The sequence below is a fragment of the Myxine glutinosa genome, chromosome 6, assembly GCF_964187855.1.
Source record: "Myxine glutinosa chromosome 6, kmMyxGlut1.1, whole genome shotgun sequence".
NCBI lineage: Eukaryota > Metazoa > Chordata > Myxini > Myxiniformes > Myxinidae > Myxine > Myxine glutinosa.
In genome coordinates this window covers 68,903,164-68,931,080 of record NC_136266.1, presented here as the reverse complement: position 1 = coordinate 68,931,080, position 27,917 = coordinate 68,903,164, and the positions used below count along the sequence as shown (strand labels likewise).

Here is a 27,917-nt window from a genome sequence, read left to right as displayed (position 1 = left end):
GCCTTGGGAGACGTCGCAGAGCAGGACAGTGTCCGCGAAGGGGACGTCGGCCAGGCGGAGGCCCGTGTCCGCCACCCGGAGGGCTTGCACCGTGGTGTCGGTGGTCTGGTCAGCCGCCATAAGCGCGAAGTCCACGCCGAGGTGGACCGCGTTCGCGCTGGCCTGAGAAAGACAGTCGGCCACAGCGTTGTCTTTGCCGGCGACGTGCCGGATGTCCGTGGTAAACTCCGACACGGCGGAGAGGTGGCGCTGCTGGCGGGCCGACCACGGCTCCGTGACTTTGGCCATTGCGTAAACCAACGGCTTGTGGTCGACGAAAGCCGTGAAGGGTCGGCCCTCCAGGAGGTGGTGGAAATGGCGAACGGCCAGGTGTAGACCGAGGAGCTCGCGGTCAAACGTGCTATATTTGAGCTCGTTCGGCCGGAGTTGCCGGCTGAAAAAAGCGAGTGGCTGCCAAACCCTGTTCACCCATTGCACATGTACGGCGCCCACCGCGTAGTCAGAGGCATCCGTGGTGAGGGCGATGGGAGCGTTGAGCACCGGGTGAGCGAGCAGTGTTGCGTCGGCGAGGGCCCGCTTTGAGCTTGTAAATGCCGCGTCCATGGCTGCGGACCAGACGACGTCGTGTTTGGCCGGCTTGCCCCGGAGGGCTGCATAGAGGGGCCGCATGAGCTCAGCAGCGCGGGACACGAAGCGGTGATAGAAATTCACCATTCCGAGGAACTCCTGCAGGGCCTTGATGGAGCGGGGACGCGGAAATGCGGTGATGGCCTCGACCTTGGTAGGCAGCGGCACGGCCCCGTTCTTGGTGATGTGGTGGCCCAAAAAATCAACGGACGTCGTGCCGAAGTGGCATTTGGCCGGGTTGACGATTAGGCCGTGCTCGCTGAGGCGCCCGAACAGTGTTCGGGTGGAGGAGGTGCTCGGCCCGGGACACGCTGGCGGCGAGGATGTCGTCCAGGTAGACGAAGAGGAATGACAGGTCGCGCAGCACGCCGTCCATCAAGCGCTGGAACGCCTGAGCCGCGTTCTTGAGGCCAAATGGCATTCGAAGGAATTCGAATGAGCCGAACGGCGTGATGACGGCCATTTTTGGGACGTCGGCCGGCCTGACAGGTACCTGGTGGTATCCCCGTATCAAATCGATCTTCGAAAAAATGACCCGTCCTGCCAAACGGGCGGAGAAGTCTTGAATGTGCGGGATCGGATACCTGTCGGGGGTGGTAACGTCGTTAAGGTGGCGGTAGTCGCCACATGGGCGCCAGCCGCCCCCCGGCTTCGGTACGATGTGTAGTGGCGAAGCCCACGCGCTATCGGAGCGCCGCACGATGCCGAGGTGTTCCAAAGCGTCGAACTCGGCTTTGGCCACGGCGAGCTTGGCTGGGTCGAGGCGGCGGGCTCCGGCGTAGACCGGCGGGCCCGTAGTTGGTATGTGGTGCTCGATACCATGTCGTACCGCGACAGCCGAAAACGTCGGCCGCGTGAGGGCCGGGAACTCCGCGAGCAGGCGAGCAAACTTGTTCGCCGCCGGGAGGGCGCATGCTAGCTCGGTCGGCGCGGAGCTGCCCAATGTGCATGCCAGGGAGCTGAAGGTCTCGGCGTTGACGAGGCGACGCCATTTGACGTCAACCAGCAGCCCGTGTGCGCAGAGGAAGTCGGCGCCCAGCAGAGCCATGGGCACGCTTGCGGTCACAAAAGTCCAATGAAAGCGCTGGCTGCCGAAGCAGAGGGTGACGTTGCGTGGGCCGAAGGTGCGGATGGCCGATCCGTTGGCTGCCACCAAGGAGGGGCCGCAAACCACGGACTGCCTGTCCTGATCGGAGGCGGGTATGACGCTCAGTTGGGCACCGGTGTCACACAGGAAGCGCCGTCCGGACGCTTTGTCCCTGATAAAAAGTAAGTTGCCCGTGTTGCCGGCGCTCATGGCTGGTAATGAACGCCGGCCCAGCCGTTTCCAGACTTGCCGAAAGTGCACGGGGGTCGGCATGTCCGGGCCTTTTGTCCGAACCTGGCATGGTAGTAACACCACGCCTGGTCAGGTGTAGGCCCCGCTCGTCGTGTTGGAGGCGGTCGGCGCGGCGTAGCGGCCGCCAATTGCGCCGGCAGTTCGGCTGCCGACCGTGCCGGGTGCTCGGGCGCCATGGGCGTTGCTTCGGACGGCGGCGGGCTCCAGGTGGCTGCCCCGATGCGTTGGCCTGCCGAGGAGATCTTGTCGGCTTCCCTGGCGAGGGCACGGGGATCCGTGATCTGCGTGCTTGCCAGGGCGAGGCGTACCTGGCTAGGCAGCTGACGGAGGAACAGCTCTTGAAAAATAAAATCCGGGGCGTGCTCCCCGAGCAACGAGAGCATGTAATCCATTCGCTCGGACAGGTGCGTGTCGCCGAGCTTGGGCAGGTCGAGCAGGCGCGTGCGCGTTCCGCCGATGAGAGGGCGAAAGCGTCAAGGAGGAGCTTCTTGATCACGCCGTACTTGTCAGCGGCTGGCGGGTGCTGGAGGAGGCTGAGGGCGCGGGCCGCGGTGGCTGAGCCGAGTGCTGCTACCACATGATGGAAGCGGGTGTCGTCGGCGGTGATGCCTCGCAAGGCGAACTGGGAGTCCGCCTGGGCGAACCAAACCGCCGCGTGAGCCTTCCAGAAGGTAGGCAGTTTGAGGGCAACTGCCGTGTCCATGTCGGTAGGTCACCAATGAAGGAGCTGTGCTCCAACTCGAATCGAAAGAATGGACGCGACAAAAAGCTGGAATTCGTCCGAGTTTCTTTATTGCATCAAATCAACTCGGGTACTCTGAAAAGCCCGTTTATCGGGCAGCATTATATACAAGCACTCGAATATCTCATGCCGGAGCGTTTGCCCTTAAAAGGCGCGACTGGGCATGTCCGGGAGACCTGGGCGAGTCTGGACATGCCCGGGAACGGTGAGACTGGGTGTCGCCGGACGGGCCGGGCGTGCCTGGACATGCCCGGGAACGGCGAGACTGGGTGTCGCCGGACGGGCCGGGCGAGCCCGGGAAAGGCGAGTCCGGGCATGCCCGGGAAAGGCGAGACTGAGCGTCTCCGGGCGGTCTGGGCGAGCCCGGCACAGCGATCGCTCCGTGGTTGCGTCCTCGGCAGGTGTAAGACGATTGTGTATGTTCAGTGGCAACCGCTACAATATTATGAATATCACCATTTTTGAAGGAACCTCTCATTTGGTACAACTGGGAATGTAATCCAATTCAGATGCACAAACAAAACTTTATTCAAGAAACAGCAATGACAATATGTGTACATCGAATGCTAAAAAATAATATTAACCATTGTTTGGAAACGAAATCTGCAATAAGAAGAATATAATGGTATTTTTTATTTATTCACTTGTATGATCAAACAATGTCATCCAGCATTACCAGCATTTGTCTATCAGTATCCATCCACCCATTATTGTGCATTTCACTGGTTTGTATCTATATGTCATCATTGTTTATGCAGCCACCCTCGCACTTGCACAGTGCTGAACAACGAAGGCCTGCCCTGCAGCATTTACAATTCCCCCTACATGCTTTCGTGCATCCACAGTGCAGGAGGATGGCACAAGCCTTACTTGCATCAGCGAGGGTGGTCCAGAAAGGGATCCATTGCTTGGTTTGCTCATCCTGTTCCCATCCCCATTGATCAAATACAGGGATTGCCTGGTGACAAGCGGTTGACTGCTTCCAGATGAAACTAGCTTGAAGCAATGATCTCTTGACATGTTGGAAGAATGCTGCCTGGGTTGGCGGAATACTATCGAGCGAACGACTGCCATTGGAGAAGAGATGGTGCCTAGCATCGTTGACAGTTGCCGAACCACATGTCTTGCTGTACATAAGGACAACAAAACGTTCAATGTACTGCATGTGGACAGATTCCAGTGTGAAAGATCCTGGATCTTCAGTAAGCATGATCATTGTTTCTGTTAGGGCTGGTATGCTGTTCCATGCAGTCCATGCTGTTTTCTTGCCACAACGAAGAAACTGAGAGGTCGTATCGCAGCCCGTTAGGGTATGAAAGAGTGGTAGAACTAACGATTTTGATGGACCGAGCTGTGACTGGATGCTGTGGACTGGGATATCTCTGTCGTTTTTGCCACTGCTAAAGCCAATCCAAAGCTCTGAAAGTTCAAGTTGTTCAAAGAAACTGATGGTGAGAACAACTATGTCACTGTCGACAGTGCACACGAATGCTTTATCATGACCATGAGACGAGGCATGAGCCAGATGCAGGATGATACGCGTATCTGCTTCTGCATGGTTGCAGGGTTGGAGTGCTGATACATCGAATGGCTTGTTGGAGAGCACTGTCTCAGACTCGGTGCTGAGGAGGAGTCTTCCATCCATGTCTGTCTTGGCCAGTTGTCTCCTGACAAAGGAGAAGAGCTCCTTTTTATTTTCTACATTATTCAGGTTTGATTGCCAGTCCCGTTTGGGGATAGGTGTGTTGCCGTCTCCATCTGGTTTGAGTTGAGTATGTGCACCTGACCCACGCCGCTGCTGTGTCTGTGATTTCAGGTTTTGCTCAGGGTAGGTGTCCCAGATTGCATCAATACGTTCAACTGTGGTAGTCATCTGAGCTTTCAAGAAAGGCACAATGTGCAGGGGTGCATACTCAGCAAATGTTATCGGTCATATGAGACAGACAGCCCAAGGCGATGGGAATTCTCGATTTGGTGCTTGGGCCTAGCGTCTCCATGCAGTTTGATACCATGTGTTATGTGCTCCTCCCCGACCCCCTGGTCACAGTGTACCTCCGAGCCCCGAGAGGAGTCACGGCAGAAAAATGTGGTATTCTGTATGTCAAAGATCAATGGAGAAGCCACCCCAATTGTTACTCACAAACAAATACTGTATTAAGATCACACAAGAATAACGGTACAACACTAATAGTAATCAAAAGTACAATCAATATCCTATGATGGTACCATCAGTTTTGTAATATATAACTCACTGCGCTCCAAGTGAGTGAACCAAGAACATTCCCAATGTCTCTTATTCCCGGCTCCAAGCGAAAGTTGATGTGCTCCAGCGATCGCCAGAACGATGTCCCATCGAGACCAGAATCCTGTTCAGATGGCAAGAACAGTCCCGCTGCCAACACGGGGCACAGGCGCCCTCAAGGCGACTGGGAAATCCAAAGGCACCCTCCAGGCGACTGAGAGATCACACCCTCGGGTATGGACGAATTAACCTTCAAAAAGCCACGTCACACACACACCCTAGATCGACGTCTGAATGCGGTGAAAATGGTCGAAAAGAGACGAAACCGTGAGCGAAGCACAAGTCCTGCACGAGTCAAAATGGCCGACGACACGCTCTTGAGACGTAACGGCCCGGCGATAATTCTCCTCGGAATCCACCGCCAAAAACCTGACATGCAGGTTGATCGGTCACAGCGATGACAACTCTGTCGCAGGAATCCATTTCCCGGAAACCCGAAAGTTCGCTAGTGACTCTTGCTCGCCAACATTCGCTTCCCAACTCGGAGCAACTCGGCAGTCCGACTCCCTCGCTCCACCTTCTTTCTCCCTCTTCTTCTTCTTCGTTGTCCGGTTCCCGATCCGGTTTCCTGTTTCTTTTAACATTAACTTTTTTACCTTTTGAAAACAGTTCATGAACAATAAACCTTTTGAACACAATAATAGTACATGGAATCAGAAATATTTACAGTGGATGCAAACCACCACAACGGAAGTGACTAATCCGTAACACATAGTAGAGTGGATTTCGTGTTTCACGATCCTTACTGTGGCGGATTAAGGTGTTGTCTGAGGAAGATGCATACTTGACAGTGTTAAATATCAGAAGTTGGGAAAGAGTGCAAGCAATCTTTGCTCTAGTACCCAGTGCAGCATCGCTGCCAGATTGAACCCGGCTAGAATGATCTAGGTTGGCCTTTATACCCTGAAGAACAACATTCATGAAACTAAACACTGTTTCTTCTACAGGTGAACTGAGGCAATGGGATGAGAAGGAACCATTGAATGGCTCTTGTTTCACAAGGATTCGCTTTCTTAGTGCCATAGTGGCCCGGATCAATAAGAGAGCTTCATCTTGGTCGATCTGTGAGGAATGATAGGTTTGAGCGAGCACGGCTCCCACCTTCCTCTTGTGGCTAATGAAGACATCCCGCCCTTGAGCAAACTCCGACCACTCAGGAAGATGATTAAGCATATGATCTTTGAATCTAGTAGCATGCGGCTCTCTACCTGAACAGGGACACCCTTTGCCTGACATTGTCTTGTATAAGTCTCGTAATGCAGACAAATTGAACACTTCAGTACGAGAATCATCAACATACAGTCACGTGAAAAAGTAAGTACACCCCATGTAAAGAGTACACCCCTTTTTCCCTTTTTCAAGGGAAAGTACACCCCTTTTTCAACATATTTCAACATACAGCTATTTGATCTTCATTTCAACAATATTGATAGATAAAGGTGATATAAGAGAGATAAAGGTGATATAATATAACAAATATCATGAAACATTTACATTTTGTAGTCCATTGTATAATTTAAATAAACATAAATGCAAATTTCGCATGTGGAAAAAGTAAGTACACCCCTGCATTTATCAGTACTTCAAATACCTAAAATTAGAATCAGGTGCACCAGCTCAGGTGCAAATGATTAGAACATCGTCAGAGAGGATCTTGGAGGAACCTGTCTTATTTAAACCTCAGACATTTAGTTTGGTTTGCTCTTTGTTGTTGAAGTGTGTGGCGTCACCATGCCTAGATCAAAAGAGCTCACTGAGGCCTTCAGAAAGAAGGTTATAGATGCCTATGAGTCTGGGAAGGGATTTAAAAAGATCTCCAAACAATTTGAAATCAATCATTCAACTGTCCGGAGATCATTTACAAGTGGAGAAGATTCCAAACAACTGCCAACTTGTTCAGGCCAGGCCACCCCAGCAAGTTCAGCCCAAGAGCAGACCGCAAGATGCTGAAAGAAGTCTCTAAGAACACCAGAATGTCATCACGGGACCTACAGGTAGCTCTTGCCACTGTTGATGTCAAAGTCCCATGAGATTACCATGTAGTTACCATGAGTAACTTAAAAAGTAAAGTAAGTATCATTACCATGAGTCCACCATGCACAAATTTGATCTACATGGGAGGTGTGCCGGGAGGAAACCTTTGCTGTCCAGAAAGAACATCAGGGCAAGACTAAAGTTTGCCAATGAACACCTAGGCAAAGACCAGCACTTCTGGAACAATGTGCTCTGGACAGATGAGTCAAAGGTCGAGCCATTTGGCCACGGTACCAGAAGACATGTTTGGCGAAAACCAAAGACAGCATTTAACCACAAGAACCTGATACCAACTGCAAAGCATGGTGGTGGAAATATTATGGTTTGGGGCAGCTTTGCTGCATCAGGGCCTGGGCAGCTCACCATCATAGAGTCCACTATGAATTCTTCATTGTACCAGAGGGTGTTTGAGGATAATGTGAGGCCATCTGTCGAAAAGTTGAAGCTCAACCGAAGGTAGACCTTGCAACATGACAATGACCCTAAACATACCAGTAAATCCACCAAGGAATGGCTGAAAAGAAAGAAATGGAGGGTTCAGGAATGGCCAAGTCTAAGCCCGGATCTAAATCCCATCGAGATGTTGTGGGGGGATTTGAAACGAGCTGTGCATGCAAGAAACCCCTCAAACATCGCACAGCTGAAAGAATTCTGCATGGAGGAGTGGGCAAAAATTTCTCTCAGTCGATGTCAGAGACTGGTAGATAGTTATAAGAAACGCCTACTTGAGGTTGTTTCTGCCAAAGGGGGCAATACCACCTATTAGAGCCAAGGGTGTATCGTATTTTCCGGTGTATCAACCGCGGTTTTTTACCGACGGGAAAACCCTAAAAAAAAGGGGGTGCGGTTGATACACAGTAACAGAACAATTTGTGCATTGAAAAACTGTCATATCAACGGGACAACAACAACAACAACATGCATTTTAAGGCCATTTTCCCTGCTAGAGCGGGGGTTAGCCTTGCGGTCCCCATGACAATCTTCTCCATTTTGCCCTATTTTCTGCATCTCTCCTTGTTAACCCCCTTGCCCGCATTTCTTCTTCCGCCATCTTTAGCCAAGTCTTTCTCGGTCTTCCCCGTCCTCTACTTCCTTCTACATTAATTTCCATCACTCTTCTCAACCAGTCACTTTCATCCTTCCTCAACACATGACCAAACCATCTCAACCTGTTCCCTTTCACAGCATCAATCACAGGCAATATTCCCATCATCTTTCGCAATTCATCATTTGTCTTCCTCTCTCTCAACGATACTCCGCACATCCATCGAACCATTCGCATTTCCAGCCTTTCCAGCCTTTGTTGCTGCTCTACGTTCATTACCCATGTCTCGCTCCCATAAATCATAACACTTCTCACACATGCAGCATACACCTTTCCCTTCAGCTTCAGCGACACTCTCCTCCTCATCAGCACGCCACTCAGTTCCCGAAACTTCTTCCATGCACATCTCACTCGAGCAACCGTTGCCGAGTCTGATCCACCTTCTCCATTCAGCATGTCTCCGAGGTAGCAAAATGTTTTCACACCTTCCAGCTTCACGCCGTCTCCAAGATCCAACTCAACATTTCCTCCATCTGCAGCTCCCTCTGTGCACACCTTACATTTGAATGTAGCTGCCACACTGGTAAATGACCCTCTCAGACCACTACATTTTTGATGAACCCACTCAGCGCACATTGTACATTGAATGGAGTTCACTCCGACACCCTTCCTGCACATAGCACACGGCCACTTCCCAGTTCTTTCCACCTCACCACATGCTTTACCACTTGCCATCACCTTCGTCTTTCCTATATTCACCTTCAGACCTTTTGTCTCCATACATTCCTTCCACTTGTTCATCTTTTCCTTCAGTCCATCCATACTTTCCGCAATCAACACCAGATCATCTGCATACAACAACTCCCACGGTAAACCCTCCTTTACGTTCTGAGCCAGCACCTCCATCACAGCTACAAATAGTAGTGGACTTAGTACCGACCCCTGATGCACTCCCACCTTCACCTCAAACTCACCACTGTTCCCATCCTTCGTCCTTACAGCTGTGCGCGCTCTTTTTACATTGCCATCACTACTCTGATCAACCATTCCTCCACTCCTAACTTCCTCAATGCCCATGTCAATACTTTGCGTGGAACCCTATCGAATGCTTTCTCCAGATCAACAAACCCAAAAAACAACTTTTTCCTCTTCTCCATGTACTTCTCCTGCAACTGCCTCACAATGAAAAGCGCATCTGTCATTCCTCTTCCTGGCATATATCCAAACTGCATTTCGTCGTATCAGTACTGATAAATGTAGGGGTGTACTTACTTTTTCCACATGCGAAATTTGCATTTATGTTTATTTAAATTATACAATGGACTACAAAATGTAAATGTTTCATGATATTTGTTATATTATATCACCTTTATCTATCAATATTGTTGAAATGAAGATCAAATGATTTGAGGTTTCCGGTCTTGCTGGCGAGGGTTCGTTATTCTCAGCTCTCCATGCTATCCATCGAAATCGAAGTTAAGTAATTGTTCCCATTTGTATTTTCGTTATAACTATTTATTTTATGGTGTATATATTGTCTCCCGACGAAGATTTTCGGTGCAAATCTTTCATACCTGTATTGAAAATCGTGTTAATTCGGGTCGTGTTTAGAGGCCTTGTAGTTGTACAGTGAACACTGTACAACCTTGAGGCTTTGTTTTTCTCTCAGCGGTCCGTGTTTTTGTGATCCAATAACTTTCGTTCTCTGTTTTCCCAATCTTTTCACCCCATAGCCCTCTTCCTTGTGTAAATCACAACTCAAAAAAATCCAAAAAAAAAACATTTCCTTCTCTGTTCTCATTCGTTTATTCATTCTTATTCGTTCGTTCGTTCGTTCTTCGACCACGTGTTTCTCCCCCATTTCCCCAGATAGATTGTCAAATTTCAACTCGTTATTTTATCGTCCATGCGTTATTGTTTTGATTATAGTTACTTTTGGTTTGAATTTCCTGTAACTTGTAATTATTTAATCGTGTTCTGCTCCTTGTGTGCGGCCTTGTAGTTGTACCCCCGTCGGTGTTTGTTATCTTAATCGTGTTTTGCTTGGCTCTTAGTTTTTTTCCCTTCTACCCCGAACATAATACTCTGTCTAACGTTCTAAATCCCCACCTCCCCCCCTCCCCACCCCCAAAAACCACACAAACAGAAAAGAAAAAAAAAACATTTATTTTCCTTTCTCCACGTGTACTGTTGACTCATCCTGTATTTTCTGTCCAGGTGTGCTGTTCGCCCCGCCCCCATTAACTCCTTGCCATCCACCATTTGCCCTTCACGTGACTCGTGGTGGTCCCTCTCGGCTCTCCCCCGTTGGTATTTTTGTGCACATAAGATTGTTCACGGTTCTGTTTAAATATTATTTAAATATGTATAACCTTTCCCCTTCAGTGTTTTACTCAGTGGTATTTTACAACACGCTGTTTTTCTTCCTATTTAAAAGGCTTTTCTCAATTTCCTCTCCAACTCATTCCACCTCAAAAAAAAGAAATTCAATATCTTATACGTCTCCCTCACTACATGGTCTAAATTCACATTCATTCCATCCCTCCTCCATCATTCTGAACCGGATTGCTAACTTGAAAATCACAACAAACCCAATTTGTTTTCAATGTTCGTCTTTCATTAATCATCCACTTTCTAAACTCCCCTCTTGCCCCTCCCATCCAAATCCCTCCCCTTGCACCTACACTCCTAAACTCCCCCCTTGCCCCGCCACTCTTAAACTCCCCCCCTGCCCCTCCACTCCTGAACTCCCCCCTTGCCCTTCCACTCCTGAACTCCCCCCTTGCCCTTCCCCTCCTAAACTCCCCCCTCACTCCTCCCCTTCAAAACAACCCCCCCAACCCCTCCCATTCAAATCTCCCCCCATACCATTCCTCTCCAATTCCCCCTCCTCCCCACTTCGTCTCCCTTCTATCTCATACCTCCACCCCCCCCAACCTTCTTCTTTCCTCTGCCCCCCCTCAAACAACCCCTCACTGTGCCTCATCCCTTCACCTTCAAACCTTTCATCCTCCTCATCCTTCCCTTTCTTGGAACTCTTCTGCAATCGCTGACACACTAACAACTGCTCTCCCTACCTCCCCCTCTCATCCTTCATCTTACCCTACTCCTCCCCTCCCCTGTCCTGTACCCGATGCTCCCCCTCTCTCTTCATTAACGGTATGGACCTCAAACATCCGGGGCCTTCGCTCAAACCTGACTGATCTCTCCATACAGGTTGCTTCTGACAATCCAGACTTGATCTGCTTAACAGAGACTTTCCTCCTTCAAGATGTCTCTGATTCCTTAATATCTCTTCCTGGTTACTCCCTCCTCCGGTATGATAGACCTGAGCCTCGGCCTGGTGGTGGGGTGGCTATCTTTATCAAAAACTCTCTTCCTCACTCTCCTTGCACTGCCCTCTCTCCTCCTCACCCCCAGGAGTACCTCTGGCTACGGCTTCCTCTCCGCTCCCACCTTTTGTTCATATGTGTTCTGTACCGTCCCCCAAACAGTGATGACTCCATCTACATTTCACTGTCCGACAACATGGACCAACTTCTATCCACTCATCCCAACTCTCTCTTCCTCATATGTGGTGACTTCAATTGTCATCATGCCACCTGGTTGGGTGTGGGTTCCTCTCTCACCAGTCATGGCACCTCAGCAAAGGACTTCTGTGACTCACTGGGATTGACACAATCTGTCAATTTCCCGACCCGGATCTCAGCCAATGGAGTATCTTCTCTTCTAGACTTGGTTATGACTAACTTCCCTGCTAATGTCTGCTGCTCTTCTTCTGCTCCAATCGGTTCTTCTGATCATGTGCTTGTCAAAGTGGACATCTCACTGGCCATTCTCAGAGAGCCTCCTCAGCGTCGACGAGTCTGGCATTTCACTCAGGCCGACTGGGACGGTCTTCAAGCAGCCATCAATCGTCTGGATTGGTCTCCCATCTCCACTGCCTCTGACATCAATTCTTCCTGGGAATTCTTCCAAAGCAAACTGATCTCTCTCATGCACAGATTTATCCCATCTCGCCTTCAGTTGTCTTACCCTTCCTCCCGTCCATGGTACACTGAATCTTGTGGTGAGGCAGTTGCCCTGAAACAACTTGTAGACTAGGCTAAATTTCCAGAAATGCATCTAATACAAGTTATAGGGGCATTTCTGAGTAAAAGTTGGTAACAAGTGTTTTTAACCTATTTTGGGGGTGCTGATCATGAAAACATAGGATACCAAGCTGAATTTTTGGTATTTGATGCTCAAATCTGGAAAAAACTAAATGGCCGCCAAAATATTTAACTTTTAGCCGCTGAACTCAGAATCACACAGGAAGACATTTCAACAAGTACACTTTACGTGAAACAAGATGAATATTTCCGGGCAATCAAATTTGTATATACTATTTTAGCAGAAATCGATGTTTCGGCCATTTTCCAAGATGGCCGCCATCAAATCTTATATTGACGATATCTCCAGTTCTAGTGAACATAGAATCATTATTTTGATGTCTAGCCCCAGGTTATCGAGGTCAAGGAAGCATATGAGCGCACTATTATTAGTGTTGGACCAAAGCTATATACTGAAACAGGACACATTCAAGGTGGTTGCTCACAAAATAGCTCTAAATATCGGCTAACTGCAGCTAAAATGATATCTACAGACACTTACACATGGACCCTTGTGCCACACAGCTCATATAATAAACAACACGATTACAAGGCAATACAACTTTACTTTTGATCTTCATTGATTAATACGATTACATGCAGTGAACAATCACATATGAACGTTTAACTATATACAGGTAGCACAGTCATGACGTCTTTTACGATATGCAGGCTCGACGGTAAGTTGAATAATGTCGTTAACACATTACACATTGTCATTAAAGCAACCGTCCTGGTCAGTTTCTTGCCGACATACACATGCAGCTGTGCAGCCAAGTTTTGCTTTACGGCAGCTACAGCGCATGGTACGACACCGTGACCTGCAACTGCAAGAAACAAGTTCAAGACACGACTCAGGAATTGGATGGAGTGTCATCAGCACTGGTTGCAAATTGGTAGCGACCCTTTTCCATCCCAACTCCGTGACATTCGGCAGGTTCGGAAGTGGGCAGTGTGCCTCCTTCCATATCAGAGATTGGTAATGCACACGCTGGATGTGGAATTTGAGAGCATCGCTCGTGGGTGGCATCGCTTCTGGTTTGCAGGCCTTCTCAAACATGACCCGACGAACGCTATCTGTTGTCTCCAGATTGTTCATCCCGTAGATTTTGCAGACAAATATTTCTGTCGATTTTGACACTTCAGGGGTCAAATTCCCTACTCCCAAACCCACAAGAAGGTGGTGATACTCAAGGAAGACTTTCCATGCTGAACGTTTCGTGTGTCCACAGATGTGCGATGTCGTGTCCGATCCCGTAAGAGCGTGAAATGGCAGAAGTGATTGGACTGAATTTGATGGCAAGTTGTGATATAATGGACCTATGGGTATGTACTTTCTCTTCTGGGCAGTACCAGCCATCATCCATAGATTTCTGCAACTGACACGCGGAAAATGTGCCACCAACAACAGCATGACATCAGTGTCTCTCGCACATACAACTACAGTGTCCAGCCGACTATCTATGACATGTAGAATTATGCGTGTGTCCGCTTCTTCGTGTGTTGCTTTTAGTGGAGTGAGGTCAGTATTGCCACGTGATGACCTGATTTCACGCTCATCGTCAAACCCCCCTGCAACCACAATCTCTGTATCACCAGGAGCATGTGCCAGAAGTTCTTCCGAGAGGAAGCGAGCAAGGGCTGCCTTGTTTTCTGGAAGGGCAATGAAGTTTATCCAGGAGTTAGGCAGTGGCACCTCCCGTCCTTCTACAATACGACGTATTGGACGACTTGTCTTTGTTCGTTTGGTTCTTGTTCCTGCTTTGATCGACTCATCTCGGTATCTGTCAAATACAACGTCTATGCGAAGATATTGCATTCCTGACTGGAAGATTGATCTTGTGAAAACGTCTGCCAAGTCTCCAAATGTCTTGGCAGCAACCGGTTTCCCAATGGCCACGACTCGAGCCTGTCCATCTATAACAAGACAAGCTGATTTCCCGTGCAGATCGAGCGTAGCAGGACATGGAACATCTGCTGTCAACATATCAGCCAGCAACGATTTGTTTCCTGTCCTTAAATTGCCATTGAGCTCTGCCAGCGAGACTGGTACTCGAAGAAGTTCGTGGTTCAACACGTTGTCCAAGTTGATCGTGCGGCCAGATGCATATGCCGTTACCAAACGTTGGAGGAAGTTTTGATCAGCTTTCAGAACAGTGCGTTTGTTCTTTTCGGCACTGTGTTGTACTACCTTATAAAGATCGTCGAATGTTGGAGCATTGTTCTTCTTGATGGTGTCATACAATGAGTGCTGAGGCACTGAGGTTTCTGCGTCTCCAACAAGTCTATCCTCCACAAATTCATCCAGTTGTTTCTGACCCATGACTCGTGCGTTCAGTAGCGATGTTTGGATTTCTTCGCTAGCAACGTCTTTTGTTGCAATGTTTTGCAGCGCAGCGTGATGCGTATCAGGTGCAAACACATGGAAGCGTTCCAATATGCTGAGCAGAATGTTCTCGTCTGCATTGTCACGTTGTTGTCTTGCTGGTTTCGATTCGTTATGGCTGAGCAAGTCTTTTGGATATATCTGCAACATTTCACGCGTATCTGCTGCAATATGTGCTCTCAGGTTGTAAGACAATGCCCATCTGTTCAAGGCTGTATTGGTTTTGGTGATACCAACGATTCCTCCGGCCCTTTTACCAGTTCCATTCAACCACTCTTGTGCCTGGTCGGGATCAACCTGATTGAACTTACGCGCCGACCGTTTGACCACAAAATTTCCTTTTTTGAATTCTTCGAGAACTGACTCTGGTAGGTTTCTCATTTCAGCCAAGTAGACAGGACCCCAGCGTCCATAGTTTACATGGTCATACCTGAGAAAGAAAGGTAGCATGCAGGTGAATGAATGGATGTGAAGGTCCCAAAGTCCATCTCGTTGGGCTCTTGTGAACATAAGTAGAATTGCTACCATTTCCAGGTATCCCCACCAGAAAGAGAAGTTGACATTGTCCTCCTTTCTGCGTTCCAGGAAATCTGACATCAATGATGAAAACGTTGGGTTTGTCAGCAAGGTGACAAGGATCTCAACAGCTGCCAGGTCGGATGCAGCCTTGGATATTTGAATATGCAGTTGCTCGTCGGCTTCTTTCACATAGTCTAGTAGATTGGGTCCTAATAGTCGCCATAGGGCCTGGCATGTAATTTTGTGTGCTCGCATGGCTTTGTTGAACTTTTTGCCAGCCAATGCTGCTTCAATGGTGTTCTGTCCCATTAGACCAGCTTCAACCCAGGCCTCTGCCAATCCAGATCCGTGCATGTGTTCTCCAATAACTTTTTAAAAGTTCATTGAAATGTGTAGCCCTCCTAGACGTGGAATGAGTCTCTTCTTGTACTCCGGATTGCACCACTTCAACTCCATGAGCTTGCAATAAAGTGCTTGATCCACACTCAGTACCGTGTATTCTTGTCCGAAGCGAGATGAAACTTCCAAACATCGCTCCACGACTGTTTTGAGTGTATCAAACTCGTGCGCTGGTGCCAGGATTATGGGCATATAGCCAACTGTAGTTTGTGGAGGATCATTTTGTGTCAGGGACTCATTGAATACTGTCCAACTGGTTTCCGTTGTTGAGTTGAGTCGCATGAAATTGAACGCTAAATCCACCGATTGGGCCCTTGCTGCACAATCAGTGTCCTTGGACGGTTGATGATACCAAGTTTTTTCCACTTGGCCACTGAAAGATGGTTCGGCCCTGACGGCAGGCATAGTTGCAGCATTTAAGGTGTCCATGACCTCTGGGACATGCAGCATTCGGTCTTTAGAAAGAACCATGCTGTCCCACTTCACGTCTGCGGATGGTCCTCTCTGCCACGCTGCCAGCTGAGTGGCATGGAAGGTTTCTTTTCCGTCCAATGTCTCATCCAGTATGTCGATATTGTCAGCAGTGTAGAACAGAAAGCGGTCAGGAGCTAGATTAGGTGGTATGACGGCACCGGTGTTTGGATTCATAGACTTAATTGTGGACTTGGCTAAGGTTGTGTCCAACTGCAACACTTGATGGTAACTGAGGGTGTGTCCTGCCTTATGGAACATTTCCACCAACTCCTTAGATCGTGTAGTTTGGTGCAGGGTGCTGCCGAGCCCTATATGTTTCGGCGTCAGTTTACTGCCTCCGCTCACTCCATATACCATGTCCTGAGCACTGCTGAGGACTTGTTGTTCTAGTTTCGTATCATCTTCTTTGGCAACGCATGGTTCTATTTCAAGCTGACACGGACCACCATATAAGAGCTTGAGGAACATGTAGACAGTCTCTGGTACGCAACTTAGTGCGTTTCCGATGCTCATTTCAAATCCCACGTGGCCAGGCTTATCAAGCAAATCTCCTCGAAGTTTTAGGGCAACATGCACCAGCGACAGGAAGATGTCCTCTTCAGGCCCGAACCTAGGCATTGTTAGTTGTTCGTCTGCTTCATCCGTCAGTCCAGATACAGCATTGCCGGTATACTTAGATGGTACCAACAACGTTTCTCTCTGAGATGTCCCACCATCAGGTCGAACAAAGAGGATGGTATCACCTACTCGAGATTGCAGTTTTTCCCTGAATGTTGTCCGACGACTTACAAAGGACTTCGGAATAACTGTGTTAGCTTCCTCTGAAAGATTTACATACCGATCCCAGACGTCACTTAGCCTCAGCACATGACCCTTTTGGGCTGCATACATAAGTTCTGAAGAAAGCCATATCAAAGGTAAGTCTTGACTGGTGTGAAAATCTTCTTTGACTTTGGATGTACTTCTTTTGAACGAACTTAAGCAAGGAAGGTGATATTTACCTTCTGCTGCGATGAGGTCACTAACGCCTGCCAAACTGAAGCATAGCTTGTGATGTAATTTAGATGCCTCTAAAATATCTTTGCTGACATTGAATGTCATAACTGAACTTAATCGTTGTTTTGACGTACGATCCTGACAAAACATGCACAGCGTCCAGTCAACTGGCTTGACAGAGCTCCGACGTATGACACGACCTTGGGTAGACCCAACAACTGAGCTGCATGTTGGTACATTTTCTCGGTCCTGATGATGATCTTCCAGTCTTTCTAGGCGAAGAAGTTTATTTTTATCGGTGAATTGGACATAACAGTTTTTGTGCCATACGATTGAGGTGGTATTCGAACCCAACGCCAGATCCAGACGCTCAATTATATTGCGGTTTTTTGGGTCGCGTAATTTCTTTCTGGTTTCGTAAGCCTTAGCGAGTGTGGCTAGACCTTGATTGCTGGCAGATCGCAAATCCCCATCTGTTTGGCATAAAATGCATAAGGCGAAGTCAATCGATGATGGTCGTTTCAGAGTAGCAACAGGATCCATCTTGATTTAGTCTGAAAATAAAAGAAAGAGAGGTTGCATGTCACCGTCCCGGTAAATAAACCGTCCTTAACTAGACATGATAACAACCTTAACTAGAAAATACAGTTGACAGTGATCTGAAAGCAATGTAATGCCAATCAAGGTAAAACGGCAATAAAAGCCAATATGGTGTATGAAACATCTTCCATTGAAAGCCTGCAATTCAGCTTGGTATCCTATCTTTTCGTGGTCAGCACGCTCACATACAGCTAATAAGCATAGATACCAAGTGCTACTATGACATTCCTATTTTTAAAAGAAAATTAGAAATGTCAATATCGCGTATACTTTTTTTGACGGCCATTTTGTTTTTTGGCTGATTTAAGCCCTAAATATGTAATATTCAGCTTGGTATTATTTTTTATCGTGATCAGCACCCTCATATACAGCTAATAAGCATGGATACCAAGTATTACTACGACATTCCACTTTTCTGAAGAAAAAAAACAAATATCGCATAAACTTTTTTGGCGGCCATTTTGTTTTTTGCTGATTTAGGCCCTAAATATGCACATTTCAGCTTGGTATCCGTTTTTTTCGTGATCAGCACCCTCATATCCACCTAAAACGCCCGGATACCAACTTTTACTCAGAAATGCCTCTGCCAAAAAAAAATCAGAAATTTAGCCTAGTCTATTGCCTTTGCCTTTTGGAAGGCTAATCCAACTGAAGGAAATCTCAGTTCCTTCCACCAAGCTCGGAACAAGTGTGTGTCTACCCTCAGGAGTGCCAGGAAGCACTATCTCTCCTCACTCAAGAATGAACTCTCAAACCTGTCTCCTTCCTCCAAATCCTGGTGGCGTCTGGTCAAATCCGTTTCTGGTGTTTGTTCCCCCTCCATCCCCTCCCTTACCTCAAATGGCCACACAGTTGACATCGCACGTGACAAAGCCGAATGCCTCAACTCTGTGTTTGCCTCAAAATCCTTAGTCCCAAACCCATCTCTCTCTGTTCCCACCTTTCCCAGTCGAACCAAACTGCTCCTGGACTCTGTGACCTTCTCTCCTGACAAGGTGGAGGAGTTTTTGTCAAACCTCGACTCTGATTCTGCAACTGGACCAGATGGCATCAGCCCACGGGTCCTAAAATCCTGCTCTGCCGCTCTATCTCACCCTCTCTCTGTTCTTTTCACCCTATCTTTTGCTCAAGGTCATCTGCCAGCATCCTGGAAATCAGCAAACATTACCGCTTTACACAAAAAAGGTGCAAAAACAGATCCTTGCAACTACAGACCAATCAGCCTGCTCCCAATTATCAGCAAAGTCATGGAATCCATCATTGCTTCGGATATGAAATCTTTCCTCTTCTCCAATGGCTTGATCTCTGATCATCAATTTGGTTTCAGACCAGGTCACTCTACTCTGGACATGCTGCTTCAGCTGTCTCAACAATGGATGGAGGTCCTCAATGCCAAACAGGAAATCAGAGCTGTCTCCCTTGACATATCACGTGCCTTCGATACGGTCTGGCACCCAGCTCTGCTCACCAAACTCTCCTCCTATGGTATCCATGGAAATCTCCATGCATGGCTTGCGGACTTCCTCTCTGGTCGTAGTCAACGTGTGGCCCTGAATGGATTTCTCTCATCTCCCCTTCCCGTTCAAGCTGGAGTTCCCCAAGGCAGTGTGCTGGGCCCTGTGCTTTTTCTGGTCTTTATCAATGATCTCTCCGACTCTCTGGAAAATCCTCTGTATCTCTTTGCTGATGACTCCACTCTCTGCCGCTCCATTCCTCTTCCCTCAGATCGGCAGTCTGCAGCCTCCTCACTCTCTGAAGACCTGGACAAAATCACAGACCGGTCAAACATGTGGAACATGTCTTTCAATCCTGACAAATCTCACACTCTTACTATGTCTCTCGGAAAAGATCGACTGGACAACCCTCCCATCTACTTTCTCAACAATCCTCTCCAAGAAGTTCTGTCGCTCAAGCTTTTGGGTCTCACCATCTGCCATGATCTTTCTTGGGAAAACCACATTTCCAAGCTGGCCTCCAAAGCCAGTCGCCGACTGGGCATCCTCCGTCGTGCGAAGTCCTTCCTAGGCACACCTGAGCTCCTCACCACATACAAGGCTTTCATCCGCAGCTCAATGGAATACTGTTCTCCCCTATGGGTTGGTGCTCCTGCCTCACACCTGGCTCGGCTTCACGCTGTTGAATCCAAAGCTTTCAGAATCATTGGAATCTCCCGCGATGAAGCTATCTCTGAGGGCCTTTCACTCACTCACCGCAGGCAGGTAGGTGGTCTTTCTGTCTTCTACCGACTCCTCTCCGGCCTTGCTCCCCCAGCTCTCTCTGTGCTCTGTCCCCCAAATATTCCTACAGGTCGCACAAGATCTGCCAGCCACCCTCTGATGGTTAAACTGCCGAAATCTCGGCTCTCTGCTCACCTTCACTCTTTCATTCCTCTTTTCTCCCGCCTCTGGAACAAACTCCCACACTCACTTCAATCACACTCCTCCCTCCAGGTCTTCAAAACAGCTGTTCACCACCATCGTAAATCTCAACTCAAAAAAAAAAAAAAAAAAAAAAAAAACATTTCCTTCTCTGTTCTCATTCGTTTATTCATTCTTATTCGTTCGTTCGTTCTTCGACCACGTGTTTCTCCCCCATTTCCCCAGATAGTTTTCACTCATTAACCTTCAATGTTTACACTTTCCCCTCAAGTTATGTATTCCGTCATATTTTATAACACCTTTTTCTTCTTCTTCTTTAAAAGGCTGCTTTCGACTTGCTCACCAAATCAATTCATCCCAAAAAAAATATCCATCTCCTATAGTGCCTTTTTTCTACATTCCCTAAACTCTCCTGCACTCCATCCTCCATCCAGCGTCCTTAAACGTATTTTTAACTCGAAGGTCACAAGAAACTCATTTTGCAATAAATGTTCGTTTCCCATAAATCGTACACTTTCAAAAATCCAATCTCACCCCTCCCCTCCAAATCTTCCCCATTACCCCTCCCCTCCAAATCTTCCCCATCACCCCTCCCCTCCAAATCTTCCCCATCACCCATCCCTTTCAAATCTCCCCCCTTGCCCCCTCCCTCCTAAACTACCCCCTCACCCCTCCCCGCCAAGACGCCCCCTCGCCCCTCCCCTCCTAGACTCCTGCCTCACCCCTCCCCTCCAAATCTCCCCCATATCCCATCCCTTTCAAATCCCTCCCCTTGTCCCTTCCCTCCCAAACTCCCCCCTCACCCCTCCCCTTCAAATCTCCCCACCCTCATTGCTTCTCAATTTCCCCCCTCTCACTCCCCCTCCTCAAAGCGTCCTCCCCGCTTCTTCCCCCTTCAAACTCTCACCTCCATCTCCCCCAACCTTCTGCCTCGCTCTCCCCCCTCCTCAAATAACACCTCATTGTGGCTCACCCAATCACCATCAAACCTTTTGTCCGCCCCATCCTTCCCTTTCTCCGAGCTATTCTGAAATCTCTGACACACCTTCAACAGCTCTCCCTATCTCTTCCACCTCTTCCACATCTTACCCTACCCTCCTCCCCCCTGTTCTGTATCTGATGCTCCCCCTTCCTCTTCATTAACGGTATGGACCTCAAACATCCGGGGCCTTCGTTCAAACTTAACTGATCTCTCCATACAGGTTGCTTCTGTCAAACCAGACGTGATCTGCTTAACAGAAACTTTCCTCCTTTATGATGTCTCTGATTCCATAGTATCTCTCCCGGGCTACTCCCTCCTCCGGTATGATAGACCTGAGCCTCGTCCTGGAGGCGGGGTTGCTATCTTTATCAAAAACTCTCTTCCTCACTCGCCCTGCACTGCACTCTCTCCACCTCACCCCCAGGAATACCTCTGGCTACGGCTTCCCCTTCGCTCCCACCTCTTGTTCATATGTGTGTTGTACCGTCCACCAAACAGTGATGACTCCATCTACATCTCGCTGTCTGATGATATGGACCAACTTCTATCTACTCATCCCAACTCTCTCTTCCTCATATGTGGTGATTTCAATTGTCACCATGCCAGTTGGCTGGGTGTGGGTACCTCTCTCACCAGCCATGGCTCTTCAGCAAAGGACTTCTGCGACTCACTGGGACTGACACAATCTGTCAATTTCCCGACCCGGATCTCAGTCAACGGAACATCTTCTCTTCTGGACTTGGTTATGACTAACTTCCCTGAAAATGTCTGCTGCTCTTCTTCTGCTCCGATCGGATCATCTGATCATGTCCTTGTTAAAGTGGACATCTCTCTGACCATCCTCAGGGAGCCTGCTCAGCGTCGACGAGTCTGGCATTTCACTCAGGCCAACTGGCACGGTCTTCAAGCAGCCATCAATCATCTGGACTGGTCTCCCATCTCTACCACCTCTGACATCAACTCATCCTGGGAATTCTTCCAAAGTAAATTGCTCTCTCTCATGCACAGATTTATCCCATCTCGTCTTCAGTTGTCATACCCTTCCACCCGTCCATGGTACACGGAATCTTGTGGTGAGGCTGTTGCCCAGAAACAACTTGCCTTCGTCTCCTGGAAAGCAAATCCAACGGAAGGAAATCTCATTTCCTTTCACAAAGCCCGAAACAAGTGTGTGTCCACCCTCAGGAGAGCCAGGAAACAATATCTCTCCGTTCTCAAGACCGAACTCTCTTATCTGTCTCCCTCTTCCAAATCCTGGTGGCGTCTGGTCAAATCCGTTTCTGGTGTTTGTTCCCCCTCCATCCCCTCCCTTACCTCAAACGGCTACACAGCTGACTCCGCACGTGAAAAAGCTGAATGCCTCAACTCTGTGTTTGCCTCTAAATCTTGTGTCCCAAACCCATCCCTCTCTGTACCCACCATACCCAGTCGTACCCTGCTGCTCCTGGACTCCGTGTCCTTTCCTCCTGACAAGGTGGAAAAGTTTCTGTCAACCCTCGACTCTGATTCTGCAACTGGACCCGACGGCATCAGCCCACGGGTCCTAAAATCCTGCTCTGCCGCTCTATCTCACCCTCTCTCTGTTCTCTTCACCCTCTCTTTTGCTCAAGGTCAACTGCCATCTGCTTGGAAATCAGCCAACATCACCGCTTTGCACAAAAAAGGTGCAAAAACAGATCCTAGCAACTACAGACCAATCAGCCTTCTCCCAATTATCAGCAAAGTCATGGAATCCATCATTGCTTCGGATATGAAATCTTTCCTCTTCTCCAATGGCTTGATCTCTGATCATCAATTTGGTTTCAGACCAAGTCACTCTACTCTGGACATGCTGCTTCTGCTGTCTCAACAATGGATGGAGGTCCTCAATGCCAAACAGGAAATTAGAGCTGTCTCCCTCGACATATCACGTGCCTTCGACACGGTCTGGCACCCCGCTCTGCTCACCAAACTCTCCTCCTTTGGTATCCATGGAAATCTCCATGCATGGCTGGCGGACTTCCTCTCTAGTCGTCGTCAACGTGTGGCCCTGAATGGGTTTCTCTCATCTCCTCTTCCTGTTCAGGCTGGAGTTCCCCAAGGCAGTGTTCTGGGCCCCGTGCTTTTTCTGGTCTTCATCAATGATCTCTCTGACTCTCTCGAAAATCCTCTCTATCTCTTTGCTGATGACTCCACTCTCTGCCGCTCCATTCCTCTTCCCTCAGATCGGCAGTCTGCTGCCTCCTCACTCTCTGAAGACCTGGACAAAATCACAGACTGGTCAAACAAGTGGAACATGTCTTTCAATCCTGACAAATCTCACACTCTTACTATGTCTCTCCGAAAAGATCGACTGGACAACCCTCCCATCTACTTTCTCAACAATCCTCTCCAAGAAGTTCTGTCGCTCAAGATTTTGGGTCTCACTATCTGCCATGATCTTTCTTGGGAAAACCACATTTCCAAGCTGGCCTCCAAAGCCAGTCGCCGACTGGGCATCCTCCGTCGTGCGAAGTCCTTCCTCGGCACACCTGAGCTCCTCACCACATACAAGGCTTTCATCCGCAGCTCAATGGAATACTGTTCTCCCCTATGGGCCGGTGCTCCTGCCTCACACCTAGCTCGGCTTCACGCTGTTGAAACCAAAGCTTTCAGAATTATTGGAATCTCCCGCGATGAAGCTATCTCTGAGGGCCTTTCACTCACTCACCGCAGGCAGGTAGGTGGTCTTTCTGTCTTCTACCGACTCCTCTCCGGCCTTGCACCCCCAGCTCTCTCTGTGCTCTGTCCCCCAAATATTCCTACAGGTCGCACAAGATCTGCCAGCAACCCTCTGATGGTTAAACTGCCGAAATCTCGGCTCTCTGCTCACCTTCACTCTTTCATTCCTCTTTTCTCCCGCCTCTGGAACAAACTCCCTCACTCCCTTCAATCCCACTCCTCCCTCCAGGTCTTTAAAACAGCTGTTCACCACCATCTCTTATCTTCCCCCATCCAAAACCTTGATCTTTTCTACCCCCGCTAATTCACCCCAGATCCACCTTGTTTGAAATTCCAACTTCTTTCCTGGAAGTCCTGGCAGTGTCCATATGTTTTATACCTCTCCCACCGCCCCCTTCCCATGCCCCACCCCCCAAAGCCCTCGCCCTCTCTCAGATCTCTCGATGTCTCCATGTCTCTCGGTCCCTGCTCTCAAATGTTGTGTTTGTGTCCTTCCTCCTCTCTCCCCATCTTGTCTACCGCTCCCGATGTTATATGTTTTATGTGTCGGTTTGTCTTTCTGTGTGATTAATGTTCGCTCTTTCACGAGCCTCGATCTTGTATACAAAAAATAAAAATAAAAAAAATCTCATCTTCCCCCATCCAAAACCTTGATCTTTTCTACCCCCACTAATTCACCCCAGATCCACCTTGTTTGAAATTCCAACTTCTTTCCTGGAAGTCTTGGCAGTGTCCATATGTTTTATACCTCTCCCATCCCCCCCCCCCCCTTCCCATGCCTCCCCCCCAAAGCCCTCTCCCTCCCACAGTTCTCTCGATGTCTCCATGTCTCTCGGTCCCTGCTCTCAAATGTTGTGTTTGTGTCCTTCCCCCTCTCTCCCCATCTTGTCTCCCGCTCCCGATGTTATTTGTTTTGTGTGTCTGTTTGTCTTTCTGTGTGATTAATGTTCGCTCTTTCACGAGCCTCGATCTTGTATACAAAAAAATAAAAAAATAGCTGTATGTTGAAATATGTTGAAAAAGTCAAAACTTTACACGGGGTGTACTTACTTTTTCATGTGACTGTATATTACTGCAATGCATTGATAATGATTAAGTTTGGATAACATAGCATGGCACTGTATTCATTGATCCAATATGGACGAAAAACATGTATTGTTGTCAAAAAATGTCTTTAAATGCGACCTTATGACATGGTCTTCATCTCGAATCGGCAAAATAACACCAGAAATGGATTCCTAATACTCAAAAACCCATACAAAGTGGTGTTATTTATGGTTCTACTACTTCTGGTTCTTAAGTTATTGCAACGCCTTACTTTCGATGGCGGCCATCTTGGATTTGTCCAATATGGCCACCACAGAGGGAGACCAGCTTGGCTCTCTCGAGAAATGGGTAGGTTATGGTAATATCTCGCTCTGGTCCAAAAATTGTGCTTGTGGAACGATGTGAACAATTATGATTATGCCCCCTGACTAATTAATTATTTATTGATTAATCAAGTAATCAATTGTTTTTTTTTTATGAATCAATTATTTAATTAATTTACTAAAAGTTACAGCTTCATATGAAACACGAGTGATTTAGGTATTCTATGAGCCAATTGATTAAGAAATTAATTATGTTATTATTATTATTTATTTATTTCAATTAGGCAATTAATCAATCAATTATTGTACACCTCTCCCTCCCAATTCCATCTCTAGGAGCTGCATGACATCATCACCGGGCACCAAAGGGGGCCCGGCGATGTCACATGCTGAAAGAGAGTTCTCCGTTTTCACTCCGTTTGTTTGTTTGTCCGGGCGATATCTCAGCCATCCTTTGAGCTAGGAAGCTGAAATTTGGGCACAATCGTGAGCAAGTGCTTTGGCAAAAACAGTATTTTTAATTTTTGATTAATCAATGAATTACTTAATTATTATCGATTTATTAATTACTTATTTATTTCCTTTCTCATCTGGGCAACATCTCAGGCATCTTTTGAGCTAGGAAGCTTATATTTGGACAGGACAGTGACCAAGTGATTTGGCTATAAAAGATAGTTTTGATTTATTGATTAATCAACTAATTGATTGGTTAAAGTATGCTATTAGCCAATTGATTAATAGATTAATTATTTTACGATTATGCTTTATTTAGTGTATTTACGCAATTAATCAATCAACTAATTTACACCGCTCCCTCCCAATTCCGTCTCCATGCTCTGCACGGCGGCACCGCCGGGCGCCGAAGGCACACTGGCAATGTCGCGAGCTGGAGGATAAGTTATTTATTTATTTAGCATGGCGGTGTACTTTGAATGTAACTACACTTGTTTCACATTTATTTGCTTTTTTTTTTTTCCACATCTGCTTCAGGGATTGATGGGGAACTTTCAGCGCAGCAGTGCTTACCCATGGATACTTTTTTTTAAACAAAGTTATATGATGATGAAATGGAAAATGCAGCCGGCGTTCCAAAAAAAATCAATTTTCTTTAGGCAGGGATTGCAGGGTGTTTCACATACTCTGAATAAACGGCCTTGATCTCGCTTCGCTCGACCTCAGTTGAATTAGGTTTACCGGCCGCGGCCATGACAAATGCAGTGAAGTATCCATGACTAATACGGCTACTCCAAGTAGGTTAAAGGCCCCAATTATTCCCACATTATTGTGGTGTTTGGCTGGGGAGAGTATTTGACCCAAAATTTTCATGAATCGACAACTGGCCTCACCTGATGTTTCACTGAAGTTGATTTTGGCAGGAATTTGTTCAGGGTACTGGCTATAACTCACACATTTATCATGAAAGGCACTGTGGGATCTTTAAAGTCCACCAACGAATGCAAGCTGACATGACATCCAGCCTAGCGGCCATCCGAGGAACTCTCAGCAAGGTGACACGTCCATCCGAGGTTTGTCTGCGAAGCAACACCCTATCAGCGAAGCACCAATCTGACAGTTTACAATCGGGTCGGGAATTGAAGCTGGATGAGACAGCTCAGGGGCAAGTGTGCGACCTCTGCACGATCTTGTCGGACAAAATGCAGCACTGTATTTGCCAATTGAATGTAACATAACATAGTATAAAGTGCATGTTGCATGTATTTTAAATAATTTCTTTCATCTCTCCTCTTTTCAACAGCACTTCCTGCACCTTTGACTCCTCTCTCTTCCCCTCTCACTCCTACTGCAGAACCACAGGACCACAAACCTCCAAGCTCTCCATGTAGGATTTATCTGTTTCTTTTCTCATAACTTTTATGTCCTCTTCCCCTACAAAACCAAAGCAACACATCAACTGGATAACTAATGACCAAATGATGATGGACTGTAAAAATGCCTACTTTTTGGGTTTAACATTGGATGTGTTGAGAAGCATGTTGTATCTTGGCAGAAATGTACCCTTATCTCCCCTGCCCTCTTATCGATCACTGATGCCCCTATACCCCCTGGCTCCACTGTGTCTTGTAAGAGCAGGCAACAGTTAACCCCATAACCTCATAGACTGTTTGCAGAGTTTATAGCTATAATTAACATTCCTCTTTCATGCTTACTCTGTTTTCCTCTCCTTGTTCGTTCTTTCACCTTTCATTACATCAAAGCAAGCTTTAAACCCTGTAAAACTCATTCCTTGCTCTCTTATGTACATGTACATACCTTTTCAACACAGTTTTTGATCTTCATTGTGTTGAACTTTGACCTTTATGTAATGTGTCTGCATCTGCCCATTTACCTTAACCCTCTCGATCATTCTTTCCTCCAGTAAGGCTATGTTTGATTTGTGGTGATCGAGCTACTGGCTTGCATTATGGCATTGTTTCCTGCGAAGGATGCAAGGGATTTTTCAAACGTTCAATCTGCAACCGCAGGGTATACAGGTACGTATATCTCCGATGTCTATCTCTCAATCTGCTCCTCTCGGACACAATGGCACATTTATTCACCGATTCTTTCAAGTATCCTGCAGGATGTTGGCCAATGGCATTGAGCTGCAGTCCGTTGACCACTCGCATTACTTAAACATTCTTTTATAACTTTTTTAACGCCATGGAGGAATACTTGAACCTGTGTATCAGATGTAAGTGATCCGACAGGATGGTGCAGAGGTAGCACACTTTCTTTTGAGCTGTGTCATCTGGATTTGATTCTTGTCCTGAATATAAACTATCAGATAAGTGTTTCCCTGGCAGGGTGCTAAATCACAAAGTGTGTCAACCTTTGCATGAATGTTAAGCTGGGTGTCCCATCTGCTAACATTA

General features: G+C 47.5%; 1 protein-coding gene across 1 annotated transcript in view; it reads left to right on the top strand.

Moving 5' to 3' along the window:
- The window catches only part of NR6A1 (nuclear receptor subfamily 6 group A member 1), a 51,592-nt gene that overhangs the window by 9,294 nt on the left and 14,381 nt on the right, over nt 1-27,917 (top strand). The window contains exons 3-4 of the mRNA XM_068120282.2: nt 26,801-26,884; nt 27,422-27,536. Of these exons, the coding sequence (XP_067976383.1) occupies nt 26,801-26,884; nt 27,422-27,536 (199 nt within the window). The remainder of the gene's footprint in view (nt 1-26,800; nt 26,885-27,421; nt 27,537-27,917) is intronic.